Source organism: Manis pentadactyla, chromosome 2, assembly GCF_030020395.1.
Source record: "Manis pentadactyla isolate mManPen7 chromosome 2, mManPen7.hap1, whole genome shotgun sequence".
Lineage (NCBI taxonomy): Eukaryota > Metazoa > Chordata > Mammalia > Pholidota > Manidae > Manis > Manis pentadactyla.
This window is the reverse complement of record NC_080020.1, coordinates 134,846,512-134,868,216: the sequence shown is the minus strand read 5'-3', so window position 1 is coordinate 134,868,216 and position 21,705 is coordinate 134,846,512. Positions and strand designations below refer to the sequence as shown.

The 21,705-nt window shown below is 42.2% G+C and overlaps 1 protein-coding gene across 1 annotated transcript in view; it reads right to left on the bottom strand.

Moving 5' to 3' along the window:
• Positions 1-21,705, bottom strand: part of SEMA5A (semaphorin 5A) — a 462,739-nt gene that overhangs the window by 95,742 nt on the left and 345,292 nt on the right. Inside the window, exon 11 of the mRNA XM_036896667.2 lies at positions 8,402-8,609. Coding sequence (XP_036752562.2) covers positions 8,402-8,609 — 208 coding nt within the window. The remainder of the gene's footprint in view (positions 1-8,401; positions 8,610-21,705) is intronic.

The following is a 21,705-nucleotide window of genomic DNA, read 5'->3' as shown; positions in this document are numbered from 1 at the left end:
GGCATCTACCTTGAATTTGTATCCTCTGCTGTCCCCCAACCTCATGATGGCTGCAAAGGTCAGCGCTAGGCTGTTCTCACACCTGGCTCTGTCTCACCTTGTGCCTGAATCTTAGCCTCTTTCATATGGATACATACACAATACAATGATAGATACTTGAGACAGGAATTACTGATACCATTGATAGATGCTCCCACCAGCTGGATGGGGTCATATTAGTATTGCTCACCTACATACAGAATGTGGTCACTGTAGAGTTTCACAAACTGCCAGACAATTCATTGCTAGATAGATGGGAGCAGGTAAACAATTCAATACAAGGAGCAGAATCTGGCCTGATGGACCCAGAACCTCTCAGACACAGTGAAGTGGTTTAAAGGCAGAAAAGCAAATTCTTGACAGGTCAACTTGCTTCCAGTGTGGCCCAGGGCCACTGTGAAGTGTATCTGGCAACACAAGGCACATGGACAAGAGCAGTTTGACCCGACCCCTCCTCTCTCCTCTTTCTTTCCTTTTTTGTTCATTTGTTACTGTATTTTATTTTGACTTCCATTTGGGACAGGGGGAAATTTTGAAACCAAGCCTTCCAAGGAGTGTGTGAAGAGTGAATTATATGATTCACCAGCAATGCTGGTGTGGCAGGACCTACACAAGCTGGCTGATCCTCAAGAAGGAAGGGAAAGGAACTGCATTGTGCTTTCTCCTGTGCCAGACCTACCAGGTACTCTCTGTCTTCTTGTCTCCCAATAACAAACTGAGGAACTGGCTCATGACACAACCAAGCAAAGGCTTAGCTAGGGTCTGCCTGAATCCAAAGCTCATGCCTTGCCATACACAAGCCATTCTGCAGATGCATGGGAATGGTTATTTCCTTAAGGTCACTCATCAAGTGATGGGGCTATACTGCAAATAAAATCTTCAGGGAAGCTGGGTATATAAAAGCTAAGGTGCTGCTGCTCAGGATGACGCAGGAGAGGAGCAGGAGCTGAGAAAACTGCCACAGCCCAGGAATTCCCATAGAGTTCCTTCCATAGCTTTAAATTTGGGAACTCAAAAGCAAGAGGCCTGGGGACACTAAGTGATGAGAGCTTGCACTGTGAGCTCTTCAGCTGTGCTTCTCAAACACAACCGAGGTACACAAGGTGGGTACTTCTACCAATTTTCAAACTTTATTCAAGTGACTATTTAAAATGCAGTGTCATTTAGGAAATGGAAACATGCTCTTTTAGGAAACCAAACAGAAAGCTGAACCCAAAACTGTGGAGTGGTGATTGCAAAGCTAAGGAAAGCTAAGAGGCTGTACTCATGGATTTGACCTATGGAAGACTTTCAGTACTCCTCACTTTCTGGTGCTTGGAAACGTAGTCTCCATTTTTAACAATAATAGGATTATATTAAAATATTTGGCAAAAGAAGTGAATGAATGTACTCATAATCCCACATTGAAGGGATAGCCCATGGCATCTCGACAAGATGGTGCTCATCTATTTTCATTGCTTTTATTGTCTACCTGGATCAAAATATATGTTTATATCATTGCCAAGGTGGATTTGTTGTGAAGTTAAGCAAGCCTAAAATTCTTTACTTCATGAAACCCATTAAGGACCTGAGATTGGCCCTCGTCACTTGTATTCAAAAGTTGATATTCTTTGCCTTAGTGAGAACCCCACCCAAACTGCACGAATTTCAGATCCCACAAAAACCTACATCTCTCCCTGATTATTACAGAACAAACGCTAGTCCAAGTTTTGTTTCTTAATGTACTAATCAAGTTTATGCACGTTCAAGTTCTGGCTGTCACATTTTGACTGTTCCTTTTCCACCCTGCCTCTGAGGTATTATTAACTTGCAACTTGGTTAAAAAAGAGTGATCCAGGCTAAGCCCCCTTTTGACCTTCTTAGAGTGTATGCTCTTCACAGTAGTAATTAGCTTATTGGAAAATATTTCTTCTCTTTTCCTCCTTCTATTTTCTGAAGTTGTAATGATGACATAGACATACTGTTGTCTTGATTTTTCAATTACCATCATATCATCCAGATGTGTTTATCATCATCATCTGATGGCTTCAGAATAACCCACTGAGTGAATACTCTATTGAATAAGTATATCATACTTGATGACTGAAATTTAAGATCAGAATACTGGTTGTGATTCAGATATAGCTTAAAAAATAACTGGACAGGAATGTCAGTCTTGGAGATTAGGTCCAACTGTAGTCCAGGATCAGACTTTAATGATAAATTGATTTGGGATAAATTCTAAGGTAAACTCTAAGCCTCTTTGGCTCAAATCCACAACAGATATTTAGGAGATTTTATTTATGCCAGAATTTCTCATTAGACTCTGAGCTCCATGAAGACAGGGTTAGGGACGCCTCATCCATCATCGTACACTCAGGGCCTGGCTTGGTGCTTGGCACATAGTAATAAGTTCAATAAATATACTGTGAACAAATTAACTAGGGGAAATCCAGAGTCTTGAGGAGCTGATCCAAAGTCAATGTAAATAAGAACTCCACACACTGAGATTTGGAAAATTTTAAATTCATTTTGAAGAGAGAATATATACTTTGTAAAATAGGCACATGTCAAAATGTCCTTCTGAATGTTTATGTGATTCATAATTAAATGACTAAGGCTGTCTTACTGGGTGATCTTGTGGGGATCCTGCGATTTTTTTCCTGTACATTGTGTGTTTCTCCCATCAGACTGATGCTGTCTTTACAGAATATTTAATTAATAATGTTGCCAATGTATTCACTTCACCTTTTAAAGCTTATTCTTTCAAGCAATAAATGTCCTGCAGCAACCTAGCTTCCACACTGATTTTCTTAATGTGGAGTTAATTTCTTTAATTAAATGATACTATTACAGGCTAACTAAATACCTGTTTACAAATGGAGACAACTGCTTTTCTTAATGGCTCCATCTTTCCCTCCAATTTTATAAACCAAACTTAAAAGGCATGTCTCTTCTGTTTTATATATAGACTAGGATTCTCCTGGTTCCTAGCTTTTCTTCTGTCTTCAATGAGTTTTTATAATAAAGCAAAAATGAAACAGCAAACACCTAAAGCCCAAAGGTTTTTAGTCCTTTTGCTAACGTTTTATACCACCACACCTTTCTGGAAAGGAGTTTTACTGTTTCACAAGGATTTAGGTTCTCTTTTTTAGGTTATGAAGTGAAATAGCAAAGAGAGGAGCAGCAGAATATCCACTTGTACGTTTGATAATATTCACTGAGCATGCCTGGGGCCAGGCACCATGCTGGAGGCTGCACGGAGCCTGGGAAAACGGACACTGCCGGCTTTTGGCTCCTGGTCCTCTGAGCGGAATGAAGCCTGCGCTGGCCTTCAACACTCAGCATTGCAGGGTCTGTCTTATGGCTGATGAGTCTCTGGACATTCTCTGTTTCATTTCCATCCCTCATCTATAAAATGCTAACTTTATAACCTGATAGATTTAGCTTATCTCAAAATTATGTTGGGTGTCAATAAAAAAAACAAAGGATAGGTAAGTGTCTGAAAAGAAGAGAACACCATGGTATTCAGAAAATATTTAGGTATAGAGTTAATTTATGCAATTGAATAATAAACTCCATACATTTAACACCTAATTTTATCCATCAGTCTACATAATGATTTAAGGTACACTGATTCATTCAAAAGGCATAGATGACAGGATTCTAATTTACTAGTCAGCAAGTGACAGCCCATGGGCCAGATCCAGCCTGCCACCTGAAGTTTTACTGAAACTCAGTGAAGGGGATTCTCTGCCCTGGCACCCTGGTAACTGTACATGTCTCTGCACAGGGCAGGGCCTCACCATAGCTGATCTAAGCTTTGGCAGGATGCTGTGCGACCCTCCCTGCCCATGGCCCGTTGGGGGCATTATGAGCAGCTGCTCCAAGGCTGTCCACCCACCCCACCTCCTGTGTTCTGGGAGAGTATCTCACAATGTCCCCGGTTCCAATGGGGTAGGCTTTCTGCCCATAAATCTGTCTCAGGGACAACGACAGGCCACCAAACTGCTAAGCACGGCCTGGCGCCCCAGCACCGCAGCACCCCCATTCTCACGCTGAACGGCCACCTGCCTCTTTCTGCTTTGGGGTCACCCTCTGGGACAAGGGGTGGCATAGCTGACACCTCTTCTGCTCATATCTATGGAGCCAACAACTGGCCTGCCTCACAGTGCCTTGTTTCCCTGCCTGACCCTGTCCGTCTTGCTGATGCAGCCGCCCCCATTCACTGCAGCCTGAGACTTCTTCCCAGCCCCAAGGAAGGAGCAGCGTAGCTGCCTGTGAAGCCCAGAGTAAGCACTCTATCTGACTAATTAATTCACAGTCCTTAAAATGACCTTGTCGTCTATATCCACAGGCATGCCGCCTCCACTTCCCCCTCCTTAGACTGAGGAGCTTCGGCCGGTCAGACCACCTGGAAGGCTGCAGCATGCCTCCCGGCGGAACAACTTCCTTTTCGGACATGAGTGTGAGAGCCCATGTCCTGGGACCATTCTTGTCTTCCTGGCACAGTGGGATGGGGACTCTGCTCCCTGCCAGAGACCGTTTTCCTGGGAGGCAGGTGAGGAGTTTACACTGGACTTCATACCAGGTGGGAACTAGAGGTGTGGCCTGGCTGCCCTGTCCTGCGCCTCCCTATGGACCTTTCCCACCTTAAGGAACTCACGTTGCTACTGGGAGCCCCGACCAGGGGCACATAAGGTGGCGTCAGCTTACCCACCCTCCACTCCTATTCACTCTAGACCTGTAGGGCTGTCCACATCCCCACATCCTTCAAAATTCAGTGACTCTTAATTCAGCTTACGAAACTAATATGAACATGTGGTAAGCCAGTCCTAGAGTACAGAAGGGAGACACCGGAAACAGCAGAAGTTTCCCTTGCCCTTTATGCCCCCAGAGGTAACCACCCATTCTGATGAGCTGGATTTATTGTTTGCTTACTTTTCCCATACTATTTATTAAATGGCTGTGTGAAAAAAGGCTAAAATTAAAACAATCTCTTATTTTTTTGAGGTCAAACTTGACTGAAGTATATTGTTTAAATACTGTTCTTTCCAGGGAAAAACAGCTGTGTGGAATCAAAACCGCCATGCTGTTTGTTCCAAATTCCAACCTGCGTAGAGCTCAGACAGTGCAGGCATGCATGTGCTCTTCCCCGCCTGTCCTGGGGCCCCGGGGTCACTCTAAGTCACTGGAGAGTGGAGACTCACATTAGCATAACCAGGGGGCTCTAAAACCTTCCAGCCTCCTGGCTCTAGCCTGGTGGCAAGTATAAGAAAGAAGAAATGGGTGGGAAGAGGCCACGACTAGTTGTCAGCACAGACCTGGGTTCCTCCTGTCCCAGTGCCACCTAGTCTGGCTCTCAGGAACACACGAGGAACGTGCCACCAAGCAGCGTGTCCCTGCTGAAATCGGACCTCTGAGGGCGACGTCCTCATAGTGCCTGGGGCAGCACAGTAACCCAGAGACAGAGCCTGGGCTGTGGAGCAGACAGTCCCAGCCCTGGACTCGGGTTTCACACGGCACAAGGTATGTGACCCTGGCAGGACACCAAAAATCTGAGCTCCCATTTCCTTGTCTGAAAAATGGAGATGATGTGGAACTTCATTCTGAGGGTGTAATGATTAAGGAAAATCACCACTTTCCTTAAGACCCAGCACAGTGCCAAATATGTAAAAGAAACTTGTGGAACGGTTTCAGTTATTACCATTTATAAACATCGCAACAGGTATCAGACTGTGTGCTGCCTTTGAATACACATGTTCAAAGAAATGAAAATGTGAATATGATTCAGATGGAGATAGTCATTTATTAAGCTCAATTTCTCTTCTTAAACACTTCAAAATTTATTTATAAAATTGATTTTCTAATAACAAATGAAATGACTTATATCTACTATGGAAAGCATGTTTAACAAAGAAATTACTATCCAATTGTTACTCAACTGTTATCTTGTTCCTATTTAGTGTATTTCTTTAGATATATTTCTGGAAAATTGAAGTTGCTTTTGTTAAAAAAAACACATTCCCCCAAATTATAAAAAAAATTCTGGGTATGTAGTTATTAGTTTTTAAAAAATGGATTCTTTTTCCAGTTAATATTAATTACTAGGTTTTCTTGTCTTTCCACCAGAGGAGAATGGCAGAAAAATATATGGAAAGAATTCAGAGAAACTTGTGGGTTGAAATCTTTAGATTTTCTTTTCTCAAATGGACTGTTTAGGGGTCAAACACAAACGAACCCATTCTGAGTGTGGGCACACAGAAGACCACAGTCTATCCGTTGACAATAAAGTTGTAATCTCTCTGCTTTTCTCTGAGCGAATGGACTAGGAAACAGCAGGGAGATTTAGCTCTGGATACAACTGTAAAACCTATTCTGCCCAGGAGCCTGATGAAGACAGACAAGTTTCATTTCAGACTTATTTTCCTCCATAGAAAAAGAGGAAACTGTGAACTCCTCCAGGGTTGCTGTGCCTGCTGGCAGCTGGCTCCCATGGATTCGTGAATGGGCTTGAAGTGCCAAGCAAGAGTCCAGGTGGGCATGATGATGCCTGGCTTCCTTGCTCTGAGGCAGAACTTCATTTTTTAAGCTGCACCTACAAAGAGATGAGCTCTTGCAACCCAGACACAACGAGACAGAGCACCTCGAAAATGATGAATCGTCCCACACTTTGCAAGTCACAAGCCCCCATTCTGGCATCAGAAACACCCTACATAGAGCACAGGTCTGTGTCTTCTTGTGTGTTATTCTGTATCACACCCCCAAAAACATCAGTTAGAGCTCAGAGCTCACCGGGCTGGAGTTAGACTGGTGCCCCTCTAGCAGCATTTCTACTTGTGACATGCCTATTGGCAAGGCCCCAACCCTGCTATCACCCACTGAGCTATGAGGAACCAGGCAGAATCATCCCAGCACCAGGCTAGTCCTGCAGGGATCACCAATCAGAGTAAATTTCAAGCAGCTACTGGGTTAACTTTAGGAAAAAGATGTATATAGAGGATAGCTGTTAATAATACCTATTTGTTATTAATGCTCACAATAGCATTATTTCTAGCTGGGAGGCCCCTAATGTTATTCTTTAACACTCTGATAATGAAGGGAACAGTATATTATATACTTCCCTGTCTAGAGTCATCTAGGAAGGAAAAGTGTAATGCATTTTACTGTACATAAAATCCTTCCTTCTTTATAAGAACACCCACTTTGTAGAATGCTTTGAATTTTATACAATATGCATTATCCCTTTTGATTCTGTAGCAGTCTGTTAGGTTTGTGTTAGATGAGAAAAGTAAGATCTAAAACACCTTAGTGACCAGGTCAAGAAATAGCACATGCAAGTGTGTAATGTGCCTACCAGCCTCTGAGCCCCAAAGCTAGTGCCACTGGGCCTTGCTAGAGAAAGAATGACCTGTATATGGCATTGATAAGTGATACACCCAAACAGTCCATTTCTATACCAAATCTGCAGTCATGCACTGCTGTGGGGAACGGAATTAATAAGAGCACTAATACCTGAGAACATCTGAGATTTTGATTTCCCCACGAGCAATCTTTTGTCAGGGGCCAGAGCATTTATGTAATATCCCAACATTAAAGAGCTGGTCAGGCATAGAGTATATACAACACTTTGCAGTTTTCTAAGCCCCATTTTTCCAACTTGAAAGGCCACTGTGGTCAATAGTGGACACCCTATGGAGGATGAGAAGAACTGGCTAGGGCTGAGGGAAGGCATGACAGCACTTGGGTTTCCCTGGGCCTACAGGGCTTCCCTTCTTTCCCTCCTCCCACCCAGCCAGTAGGACCCGGGAGCCGCAGGAGAGATGTACCACTCAAGGGAGCTGGTGCTGAGGATGGCACTGAGGATGCCCCCCAAACAGGATGACACATCCCTCCTTCTCAGGGTCTGAGCTCTGGGCTGAGATGATGCATGCTTCATATCATTCTCTGCCCCATATAATGTATATTACATGTATAAATATAATAGACATACTCTTTACATATAATAGTTTATGACATATAATGGAAACATATATATATTCAAATAAAAATGAACTTGTACCTGATTAATTCAGGAACGCCAACTATCAGCATTATCACTGAGTATAATATGCACTGAATAACTGAACCCTGATAGCTGTTTACGGATGTTTCAACTTCTGTATATTATGTGCTCCTCCTCCAAGGATACCTGCTGGGTTATTCCCATCACAGTAAATAGGTTTGCATCAAAACTCTCAGCATCCTGGAATACAGGACTCACAAAGATGCTGAGTTTCTGTTGCCATGCAGCTGTTCACGATCTGGAAGGACCCCTGAGTCCTTTCTGAGTGGCGCGTCTCTGTGGGGCACCAGTGCGTGGGGCACCCCAGGGCTGCCCTACCTGCGTGTGTGGTGGAACTGGCACCTCTTCAGTGGGATTCTGACCACGTGCTCCCACAGGCCCACGAACAGGACATGCTGGCTGTGCAGGATCTGCAGGCTCCTGATGGGCTCCCCCCATCTCTGGGGGAAGAGCTCGATCTCCTCCAGCAAACAGCTGCCTGAGGTCTGAGTCAGGGGCGCCCGTACTTTCTTAATGGTGCCGTAATCTGTGAACAGACAGGGAAGGAAGGAAGGTCCGTGGGTCTCACCAGTCACTCATCAGTTCAGCAGCCACAGTTCTCCAGCCTGGCTGCACACAGAACCATCTGAGCAGCTTTAAAAAATGCTGACACCTGCAGATGATCAGCTATGGAAGTACATTTTTCTGATAATATTCCTTTCTCTTAAAAAAAAAAAAAGCAGTTCCTGTGTGGTGATCTCCAATAGGTTTTTCACAATGGTATGAAGGTCATATCAAAGTGTGGGCAAAGGGTCTGTTTGTGTTTATACAGAGGATCAAAGCCTAATTTGGCTACCCAGAAAATGATCTAAGATACGATATGAAGAAGAAGTTCCAAAATCAACATCCTCTGGAAGAGTCATTCCAGAAGGTGATCATCAAAAAACTTCAACAAAGATCCTGGCGCTGCTGCAGTTGTAGCTGCATTCATCCCACCAGTTCCTGGACTTGCCATTGGAATGAAGAAGGAGATATCTAAGCTGGCCTGTGCAAACAGTAAAACAACAAATTTGACTGGATCTATACTGTTGGAACTCAACCAAGAATTAGGAGAAGTGCAACTTGCAGTGCTCCAAAATCGTGCGACTACAGACTATCTACTGTTAAAAGAACATATGGGATGTGAACAGTTCGCAGGAATGTGTTGTTTTAATTTGTCTGATTTTTCTCAAACTATTCAAATTCAGTTAGACAATATCCATCATATCATTGATAAGTTTTCACAAATGCCTAGGGAACCTAACTGGTTTTCTTGGTTTCACTGGATATGGTTGGTGATTGTAGGTCTGCTTTTGTTATGTAGCTGTATTCCTATTATGTTAATGTGTGTACGCAATTTAATTAGTAGTTTAAAACCTATACATGCTTATGTTACTCTGCAAGAAGATATGTCAAAGAAATAATCAATCTTCCCATGTTTTCTTCCATCTGCTACTTCTAAAGCTTTACTTCTTCCTTCCTAATTACAATCCTTTAGTAGAATCCGTGCCTCATATCGAAAATTACCGAGTATCATAATTCTTCCAAGTGGTAAAGATACCTCAAGACAAATGCTGGGCATAGAAGCCACAGGGCATAAATATGCAAAGAAGTAAAAAGCTAACCTTTTCAAACAATAAGGCTTCTCTCTCACTTACCAACTTTACATTTCCCTGTATGGCCCCGGAAGATGACTGGTTAGCCAGAGACGGGTAAGATTCCTCAAGGGAGGAACAACCTAAGACAGGCACAGTCACAGGGGGGCCATCAGGTGAGAAATTGGGGATCAACAGAGGTGAGGCTTAGAACCTCACCCCCCCTGTTTTGAGAGAATCTTCTGCATCCGTGGATGTTTTGTTGCCCTTGCCTAGCTTGGATTAATACTTAGTCTATAGGCACACACCTGATCATCTACATTTGCCCTCTTACAGCACTGAATTATGTTTTCTACCTTTATCTTGCATCTACCTACCACTTCAGCATTTTATTAAAAAATAAAAATAATAATAATAATAAGGGAGAAATGTGGGATTCCCATATAAATCAAGTATAAAAATCAAACGAATAATTATATCTGACTTGATTGTTTATAGTTCATGATGTGTGATCAAAACTGAAAGTTTCTGTGATATGATTGCCCTTGCACTGTTCACCATGTAACTTATTCACTATGTAAGAACTTGTTCACCATGTAAGAACTTGTTTGTTATGCTTCAGAAGACTGGAGACTGTTGAGAATTAGGCTTGGGGTTGGTTAATGATTGTGCATTGAGTCCCCTATACAGAATTTTATTGTTGTTAACAACCATTTGATCAATAAATATGAGAGATGCCCTCTCAAAAAAAAAAAAAATGCTGACACCTGGGTCCCAGCCAGGACCTATCCAATCAGAAACTGATATTGTTTGGCTCTCTGCAGAGCAAACACACAGACAGGGAGGAGAACCACCCAGCTACCATCAGCCCCACCCAGTTCCAAGTCCAGAGACCCAGAGCACAGTAAAGCTCACTGTGGGCCAAAGCAAGCCTTGCCCATTGCATGGAGAACATCCCTCAAGCGACGATCTTGAGAGACCTAGCATTGGACAGGTGTGACTTTGCCACCAGGCCAGGCAGACACATGGCGGGCCAGGGCAGACATGCCGGGCAGCTGAGGGAGCTTGGGAGATATATGATGCTCTGTCCCTCTTCCTCCTCTGTCCAGATCACCTTCTTTCTCCTCTCTAATGCTTGATCAGACACCTGAGCTCTTCTTTCCTGTGCACTGAACATCCATTTCTGGCCTGGTCTCCTCCCCACCCCAGGCTTTCTGCTCATCACATGTGCATGCTCACTTTCGGATGAGCCTGTCCCTAAGTGCCTCTTCTGGCTCTGAACCAGACTGACTCCCCAGACCAGCTGCAAAGAGCACGGGGAGGGTCCTGGTCCTTCCAGCCATGGGCATGGCACAAGCCAATGCCATGGGTCCGAGACACAGACCTGAAACAGGCTGTTCCCGGGGTGCTGTGGTGAGACCTCTGCTGCCAGCACACAGGGCCAGGGCAAGACCCCAACCCTCGAGAAGCACCTCCCAAAGCTGCCATCAAATTCGTCCAATCATCCCAAAGGCACTGACTGAATAAAACCCGTCACAATCCTGAGTCTCGAAAGTTTTAATTCTTATTCTGTAAATATAGAAAATGAGGCTAAGAAGTTATTTTAACACCAGAATTAAATCAAGAACCTTTGGCTCAGGGTCTCCTTCCAATGCATTAATCTCAGAAGATTTTGGACAGAAATACTTTGCAGTTGTCCATTTCTATCAAAGTCCTTAGAGACTGGGGATGCTTATATTTAAAGAACAAATACATAAGCAGACATATCCCGAATATGTTAAAAAATGTAGAGCTGAAGCATTGCCAGTGAACATTTATTGATTATGAACTGCCTTCATGATAATGAATGCAGTATTAGGAAATTAATGCTTAATGTATCTTAAGCTAGCTGGTTAAGTGTGTTCCTTTTGAAAAAGTTGAAGCATATATGGGGTTTGCTCTATGCTGGGAATATTAAAAATGTAGTACCTGTCTGTGAGGAGGAGTGTCTATGAATGCAGCGAAGAAAGAGAGAGGCAGAGAGGGAGAGAGGGAGGGGGAGGGAGAGAGGGTGGGAAGGAGGGAAGGAGGGAGGCAGATTTAGAAAAAGGGGAAGTGTGTGCAACAGGGCAGCAGATATTTTAACAAGTGCTCAGACTTTGGTGTACAAGGAATTTGTATGTCTTTACTGCATAAGTCAACCTAATTTGGACTTGGAGATCACAGTTCCCACCTGGTAGGAAATTCAACCCCAGTGATTTTAGGGTCTTCCTGCCCCCCAGAGTGCAAATCATCAATGACAGTGCAGAGCACCAAGGCAGGGACAGGGGCAAGATGGGAGCTTCTGGGAAGGCGACGTCAGCACAGATGTGTTGGCCCAAACGCCCTGAGAGGAGCTCCTCACCAGCAGACGGAAGGCCCAGCCTTCCTGTGGGGCAGTGACAGGTACCGAGCGCTCGGCCACCCACTGTACCATCATGAGGACAGGAGACATCGTCTGGGCCAGAGGACGAGAGAGGGAGCCGGGCACTGCCGCCACCTCATGCGCAGAAAGGCTCACGTGGGAGATGAAGATTTGGGGTGAAGGGGGAGGACCAGCAAGACAGTCACCATTGTCTGACTGTTATCACACTATTTTCATGGGAAACACGGGCGTGCTAAACACGGGTTACGGACTAAATCTTATTTATCAGTGGAATGAAGACTCCTTGTTTATTGTTTATTTTGCTGATGATGTATGACTCTAAGAAACCTGCCCAATTGAATAATAGTTCAAATGTCAGTATGTTTCACGTGTATTTCAAATTCTTAGGTGACTGTAGGAGGAAAAAAAAACACATTTTAAAAGATCTTTAGTAATTGAATTTACAAGAAATAGCCTTTACCGGTCAAAACTTTCCCACTGCACACCTTATATCTGAGTTCCCAGACTGGACCTAACAGAACCGCAGGGCTTGGCGTTTCAGAGAATGGCACTTAGCACGGACTCCCCAGGCACCTGCCTCTGACTGCTGAGCTGGGAGTCTTCTCTGTGCCCTCTGCACACTCCTGGCTCAGTGCGTTCTGTCAGTTCTGTCACACTGATGTGTCCCGGGGGAAGTCCTCTCTCGTGGGCACCATCAGGTCTGCTTCTTTGCATCTCCTGGGCTATTTTCCTCTCTTCTCTCTTTTTTTTTCTTTTCTCTTTATGAATAACTGAGTGTCATAATTTTATACCAAATTTTTTATTGAGATATAATTGATATATTAATATTGTGGAAGCTTAAGGTGAACAATGTATTGGTTTTGTGAATTGGCATGTTGCAATACAATCACTACCATAGCGAGAGTTAACACCTCTATCACATGACATAATTTTACTACAAAGTGGTAAATTCCAAACACAAAAAAAACATGGAATTCCAAGGAATATATTTCTCTGTGGAATAAATCAATGAAAAGGAAAGCTGGAGTAATCCTGCATTTTGGAGAAGGGGCAGGTTGGAGAAGTGACATTTCTGACTGCCATGACACTAATATGGCACCACTGTGTTACAGAAGATCAGTCAGGGCTTCCTCATGTAGGACACTTGGGATTTCCCACAAAGCAGCAACCTACTGGCAGGTGGAGAATCAGACCCTCCACGCTCCCTCAGTGCCTGCTCCTGGTTGCTCAGTATGAGGTTCAAGCCCACTTGCTCTAGATGAAGAACGTAGCAAGTACTTTTTTGTTTCAGTGTCAGGAAGGCAGAGTTCACCCCATAGAAGAGCACAATAAGCAAACATCAATTTCATTCACAACAGCAGGACCCTGTCGGTCCCTCAGAGCACTTTAATTTTTGCTGTTATTTTGCTTCATAAAATTAATCAGAATTACTGATTTAATTGCTTTGCGGCATCTACCCTTGACCCTAAACTCCATGGGGGCAGATACCACATCAGTTCTGTCCTCTGATGCATGCAGAGTGGACATCACCGTGGCCCATGGCATTTAATACACACATGCCTGGTGAGAGATGGAACCAGTCGGTGATGTAACAAAGGGAAGAGAAAGAGGGAGGCGAGCAGACAGGGAGGAAGGTGACCTGGAATGAGAATGTCACGACCATTTCTGCATTTGCTAAAAAAAAATCCTGATTAATATTTTTCCCATGTCACCTTCAATGACAGTTATGTCACCAGTAAGTGCAAATGTAAAACAAGGAACATTATTTCCCCATATGGACAGATTTCAAGTACAAGTGTCATATACTAAATATGAATGAAGAAACTCATTTAAATTGGTTTCATCTGATAAAATATTAACTCTGAAAATTTACTGGAGAATAATAAACTATACACACCTTCCATGTGACAGAAATTCAATACTTAGCTCCAGGAAAAAAAAAAATAGATGTCAGGGCCAAAAGTTCAGAAATAACAGAAGTAAAACCTCTGAATCACCAAAGCAGTAATTAATAAAAGTTCAGTGTGTACACAGCAGAAAGACAGTTTGCAAACTGGAAGCACTCAAACTGAAGCTCAGAATGAGGCTCAGAGGTGCCAGATTATATAGTGGGAAAGCAGTGACTTTATTCTGCACAGAGATTGGCTACAGTATCAGAATTTTCTTCAAAGATACAGAAATGGTCAGTGGTTCCCTCCTATAAGCCTTGAGAAATAGTTCAAATTTGTGTATGATTTCCAGAGGCAAAAGCAAGAAACGACCCAGGTCAAGTTAGCCTTGCCAAACAAGCTAAATGAAGCTTTGTATGACCACGCGGGTTTTGTCTGCTCAGGGAATTTTCAAGGCAGGTCTCCATTTGCTTTTTGATTTAACACCAGAAATACATACACCTCTCTTCATTGTTCTTTAAAATTCTGATATCAGCAAGAGAAGAAAACTTGGGCACTTCCTGTCAGTCACAGCTCACCTTCCCAAAAAGGGAGGAGGAGATGGATGCAGATGGACAGAATCGGAGCGGATGGTAGGACACACGGAAAGGGCCCTGCTCCAGCACACGCTCCCAGAATAGTTGCTTTTTTTTTTGAAAGTGCTAACTGCTAATATATTAGGGACACAACTTTGGCAGTCAACATGTTCAACATGTTTGTAGTTTCTCAAGCTGAAAGCTACAGATACTCATCGTGAAAGAGACGGAGTTACTCCCAGATTTCTAAGATCGATCGAAGCCGACAGTATGGCTGCTATTGGAAAGACTTGAAGAGTTATAATTACATGAAAATTTCATTAAATATTGTACTGACTAACTTATATTTGTCTCATTTCAGCAGATCAGGAAGGATGCTCATATTCTAGGGGGTTGGTTGCCAGATTAAAAGGATTCTTAAATTTGAATTTTAGATAAACCATGCATCATTTTTTAGTATTAGTATGTCCTATTCAATATTATTCAAAATGTATCTGAAATCTAAATCTAAGTGGCATCTTGTATTTCTACAGCCAAATCTGACAACTCTTTTTTACCCACATTTCATTTGATTTATCTCAGCAAGCTAGTGAAGATGTAACTATAATATATGCATGCATATTCTCACTTCACAGATGAGAAAATTGAGTTTCAGAGAGTAGAAGAATTAATATATATTTCCCATGAGCTGTACTTTCAAAATCCTGTAAGGAAGTCTGATACAAGTTTTCACATCAATGCTGATGAATAAGGTAAGCAATTGTAACCATGAATTAAAAAATCAACATCAGCATTTAAAAAACTTTAAAAGCTATTGTTGAGGAAGAACACGTTACTGAGGAATAGGTAATTTTACTTAGATTATCAGCACTCTCTTTTTATTCCATGAACTCTTTTGGAAGTCATAAACTGTAACCTGTTGGGAGGTAGAAAGGAAGATGTCAGCATCCAATCCACTGGAAGCTGCCATCTTCCAGGAGGACACACACAGGTGGCTTCGGCTCCAGTAAGCATGCGTTCTCTGAACTGCTCGGCCCCCATGGCCTCCCCGTGCCTTATGAAGGCTCATGCACAGCCAGGCAAAGTGGTGACTGACAGCCCAGCTCCCTTATGTCGCCTATTTAAACAATGAGCCACGCAGAGCCAAATTCAAACACCTGTCTGTAGATGAGCAGAAAGTTGTAAATACATTTAAAAGGCAGCATTTGTGGGAGAAGAGAAAGGGACAACACCCAAGAAACAAGGACTTCGCAAGGTGCCAGATACCTGGCACAACTTGCACAGGTAGAGGGTTTCACTGTGGGGCATGCTGGTGATCTGAGAATTCTCTTGGGCACAAATCATCAGATTGTGAGTCCAAACAATTCCTAATATTGATTTTTGATGAAGTCATGGAGGACCCAGGGTGGGCCTGATGGCAGGTAGGAAACGCAGAGGTAGAACTAGATTACAATAGTAAGACATGCACCTTTTGACCTCAATATTCTCAGCCATTAGGAAAACGACCAAAGGAAAATTGCAAAGGTTGTAAATAAGATGGCTTTCCAAGGTAAAGCTGCAACACCATCATGGGAAAGAGTAATAAATTTAGTTTCCAAAGTGGCTGTTGGGGGAGAAATATTTACATCATACATATCAGAAGTCTGGAGTCTAACTTGAAAAGGACAGGAAGAAATTCCCCCTAGGAAATAATTCACCAAAGCCCTGAAGCCGGCTCTACCAACTTCCACCCCACAGGGAAGTATGGGCACGTCCTGTAGATGAGTTACTAAACACACTATGGGAAGAGAATATGAAATGAGAACAAAAACAAAAATAAATATGTTTTCAGCAGGAAATAAAAGAGTATTTTAAATGAAAAGATATTCTTGGAGTGGAGTGTGGTAGTAAAATAAGCTGCCAGGACAAATTCCTAATGCATTTCATGGAAACAGAGAGACCTGGGGAAGTAGATACAATGATTAAAATCCACAAAACCTTTGAGCTCCGATGCCTGGAATCAAGGCGGGAGCCTCCAGTTTGTCTACCAGCACCATCACTGAATGGAAAAGGGGAGAAAAGAAACAGGTACATTGATTTTAGTTATATATTTTGATTTAACCCAATGTATCCATAATATAATATGTATATTCCAGTATGCAATCAATATAAAATTATTGAGATATTTTGCATTCTTTTTTTATGCTAAGTCTTTAACATCTAGGTTCAACTCAGACTAGCAACACGTCAGGTCTAGTAGTCACCCGTGGCTATGGCTATGGTACTGGACAAGCTGGAGATGTACAGAGGTCTCAGGTGCTGCCCTGGACAGCCAGGTCAACTCAACTTCCTCCCCCACTAAGCAGGCAGTAACTTCATAATCCAGAGCAGGACAAGTTTCATTTTACTGCATTACACATACTGACCCTTGTTCATCATTTCCCTTGAATAAAGGGTCCCCCCTCCAAAAGGTTTGAAAATCCCTGCACTAGACTGATCACCTCCTATTGCAGGTAAGACAACTCACGTCCCCAAAGGTTAACTCATGTCTCGTGGTTATCCAGCTAGTGAGTAGAGCCCTGGGCCAAAACCCTGTGTCCCTAATCTTCACCAGGCTGCTTGGCATCTCCTGCTGGCAATCTGCCCACAAGCAAGGGACAGACAGCCCGTGAGAGGGAATGCAATCACTGTGGGCCATTTTAGAAGAGTATGGATTGCCACAAAGCAATCACAACCAGTTCACACGCAGCAGAGAAGGTTCCTTGTATTTTGGTTTGCTCTGTACAGTTTCCCTTTTAACTAGGGGTCAATCTCGTCCCTGTTCTTTGGAGTGTAGCTTCCTTATCACCTTTCTGAGAAAATGAATGACCCTGACAGGTGTCCCAAACAGAACGGGTGTGAGGAACATGGTATTTCATCATCCACAGCCTGAATCATCCACATGTGAGAACTAACACAAACAAGGAAAAAAACCTCACATCTGTGTCCCAGAATGTAACTAATAAGCAGATTGGAGCACAGCTGTAGAGCTTGATGGAGAGACAGAAAAACATAGATAACCTGCATCGGCCTAATCAATCATTTATTTTAAGCCAAAAAGATAAGTCCTTGGAAGAGAATATGAGAGGCCTTGTTGGTATGGCCACCTCTAAGTACAAATCATCTTCCATCATGAAGTAGACAATCAAATTCAATAGAAATTTCATAGTCCGAGGACATTAGAGCTGGAAGGGACCTATGGCAGTATTCTGAATTTTGTGGGTGAAGAAAGCAAAGCCAGAAAGATTAAGTGAGTGCCAAATGTCTGACTAACAGGACAGAATTTAGATGCTGTTCATATCAATCAAGTGCCAGTTTCTACCTTTTTGAAGGTATTTTTGTTTTGAAGGTATGGAAAGGATAAAATGCAATCTCTAAAATGGTGCATCAGTAATAGGAGGCTGAAGCATCCCTAGGAGATCAGGCAGGCTGATAAAACAGTGTATTAAGTGGTTGTTGTTATTCCAGGTAAAGATGAAGCAATGGTTACAGACATGTGCTTATCTTATCCTAGAATGCACTATACAGATAACTGATGTGTAAATGGTGCCAAGCCCAGGCTAGATTTGAGAGAGCTAGCGACTGGGGGCTCTCACTTCCATGAGCTCAGGAAGCAAACAGGAGAATTATTTGATGAGCAATATCTTCTGTTTCAGTTCTGTTTTACCAAACAGGATTTAAGGTGACAAAAGATTTGTTTATAAACAAAAAGTTTACAATAAAAATTAAGACCCTTAAAACATTAACCGCTATATGTAATGTAAGCTCTATGCAATGGAAGCACCACTGCACGTCATTCATTATTAGTGGTTGAAAATTAACCACATATTTTACTTTGGGGAAAAATAGCTGATATTTTCCTAACTTTCAGTGTTCACTTTGCTAAGACAGGCTTAATAGTTTTAACAAGATTCTATTTTGCTTCTTGATAGATGGTCAAGTGTAGCAATTTCTCATTTGGCATGAAAATATGGGTTATAGGAAAACAGTTCTACAGACAGAATTGTGTCCCCTCAAAATTTGTAGGTTGATGTGCTAATTCCCAATGCTTCAGAACATGACTGCATTTGGAGAGAGGGCCCTTGGAAAGGTAATTAACAAAAGGAGGTCATATGGGTGGTCCCTTATGCAATCTGACTGGTGTCCTTATGGGAAGAGGGAATTATGACACAGACATGTGTACCACATGTGAGGACACAGCCAAAAGCTGGCTGTCTACAAGCCAAGGACAGAGGCCTCAGAAAAAAACAACCCTGCCGACGCCTCGACCTTGGACTTTCAGCCTCCAGAACTGTGAGGAATATATTTCTATTGCTTAGTCCCCTTCATCTGTCAGACTTCATTATCTTTGTTATGGCAGCCCTGGAAAACTAGCACAGGGACACCATGTCAAGAGCAGGAAGTATAAATAATAGGATTTGTCATCCAGATAATTTGATGAAAGCAATGTCAAAATTAGACTGTATATTATCTTTCCATATTTCTCTAAGCTATTATGATTCCCATTCTAACACAAAGGCACTACAAATTATATGTTAGACTTACTTTTTTTTACCTCATATGATCACAATATAGGGTTCATATTAGTAACAGCCTAGTGTTTTCAAATATTATTTATTTGTCTTAATCCTTTATACATACGATCCTGGGCAAGAAAAGCAGGAGATGTAACACAAGACATGCAACGCTGTGACCAACTGACACATTTTGATAAACATTCTAAAGTAATTCATACAGATGGTGCTGCAGCTCACAATCTTTATGCTAATGACTCTGGTGATCTTTGGGGGAAAATTAGAACTACACAAGCACTCAAAAATGCACTTTTGAGTATCTGAGGAAAAGGTCACTGGTTAGAATGCGTTTCTTTTTGCAAGGTTTCTAGAGTTTTACTTTTAGCAAAATTTCAACAGTTTATGAAAACAGATCTTATTTTTTTAGGAAAGAAGGAAGGCAGGAATGAAGAAGGGAGAAAGAGGGGAAGGAAAAGAAAGTTTGGTCAGATCAATATAACATTTCCTATTGCTGAGAACAAAAATAATAATTATTGATTTTTCATACTTGCATTTGATCAGACGACCTGCTACAATTCATTAAAGCTTGAAGAATGAAACAGTTCAACAACAGTTACAGTGAAAGCTACTATGCTCTATGTGTCTGATGAATCTGAGAACATTGAACAATGAAAAACTACCAGGAGAAATTAATTCTCAAGAGCAGCAGCCTGAAACACTTCTGAAACACACAGTAAATACATATTCCTTCTAAGGTACAATAAAAAAAAAATTTTAAGGGTGGAATTGCAACATATTTGATGTATATATTGATAGATATGTATTTGATATGTAAGATATATATAAATTTATATATGTAAATTTATACATATGTATTTATTTATTTGTATTTATGAATTTTCTTGCTTTGTAAGATAAGAAAAAGGCCCTAAAAAGAAATAAAGAGAGGGCCAGTCCAGGGAAATGTGAAATAAAGACACAGAGACTATTATAAAGCATCAGATGGTTAATCTATTACCTTGACTCTATTCTGCTCATATTACTTCTCTAAGTTTTGTTATACTTTAAGGAAGTGTTTGCCATTCAGCTTGCTGTAGGCTAAATCCAGTTTAGAAATTAAGTCCATGAAAAGGACAAGTGGTACTTCTGGAGACAGGGCTGGAGATTGTCTTGACGCCATCTGATTCCCCGCTGCTGTCTCCAAGAGGCATTTTTAGAGGCTGTCTCAGTGACCCAAAGTTACTGCACAGTAAAAGGGAACCTTCTGTATTTGTATGTTACCTTTCCAAGCACTACCAGTGAGGTGGTGATGAATATCCCCTTCCACTCACTGCGCAGCATGTTGCTATAGCAACAGCTCATTTTATCAAGTTCATCAATTCAGCTGGTCCTTACCCCAAAGTAGTAGACAGCTAATATGTTACAAAAGTTCTTTCTTTTAACTCATAATTGAGCAAAGGAATTAACTGCATCTAGGCACTGGGAGCTCAGCATTACATTTATATAGTAAAAGGGAATTAAAAGAAGAAAACAGGTCTTCCTGGCAAGTATACGCCTAAAAAGGAGATTTTAATTAACTCAGTTTATCAGATGCAACTAATGGCTTCTTTTTTCTTAAAAATGATACCTTAGCCAATTTAAACATCCTAGTCTTAAGTTATACATAGCAGTTTTTATATCAAAGTATTATTTTAAACCATATTCTTGCATTCTCATGCTCAGCATATAAATCCAGGGAACTAGATGGCAGGAGATGAAGCCTGTCTTGTTCACTGTAATCTTGCTAGTTTCTAGAACAGTGCCTGGCACACAGTAGGTGCTCAAGGAGAGCACATGGTTCAGTGTGTGGACCCTGAGGTTCAGTGGCCCAAGTCAGATGCTGGGCTCCAACACAGACCACGTGGCCAAGAGCAGGTCACTCACATCTCTGTGTCTCCTTTACCCTGGGGCCAGTTCCCAGGTCAGAGACCCTGTAGAGAGCTTATCTATGCAAAGGGCTTGGATAGTGCCTGGCACACTGGGTACATTGTGGAAGAATTCACTGTTCTTATTGTCTTGCTACCATTTAGCTTCTAGATTATAAGACCTACTCAGCATTTGTCTAAAACAGGCAAGCTCCTGCCTCTGTCAGTACTCGCTACACAAAAGCAGGAAGGGAGGTAATAGCTCTCTGACAGCAACCTCTACTGCCTTCCTGAAAAATAGAACAAAACAAGACAGTCTAAGTCATAAGCTGGTACTTATAGGAAATTCACCACTGGAGTAAAAACCATACTGCATTTAAAATGAGAATGCAATTAATCGAGTCCCCTGGGTTTCCTTTTTCAGCTCTCATCTGACCCCACAGCCTAAATCTCTCTGTGCTAAGGAGGCAATTCAAGTTTCCAGTAGGGAATTACTTGTCTTAGATTTATTGTATCTAAATGACAAAACAGCCACCCAGTTGGCAAGCTGGCAGCCCTTCTGTGACAGTCACCAGGCAGGCATGGAGAGGAATCAGCCTCTCCCCCTGTGGGGAAATTTGTACTGCGATCAGTGCTGTTAGTATGAGCTGGGATGGTTGAACAAAATCTATGCAAAGCACTTTTGTACTTTTGCAACATTAACTT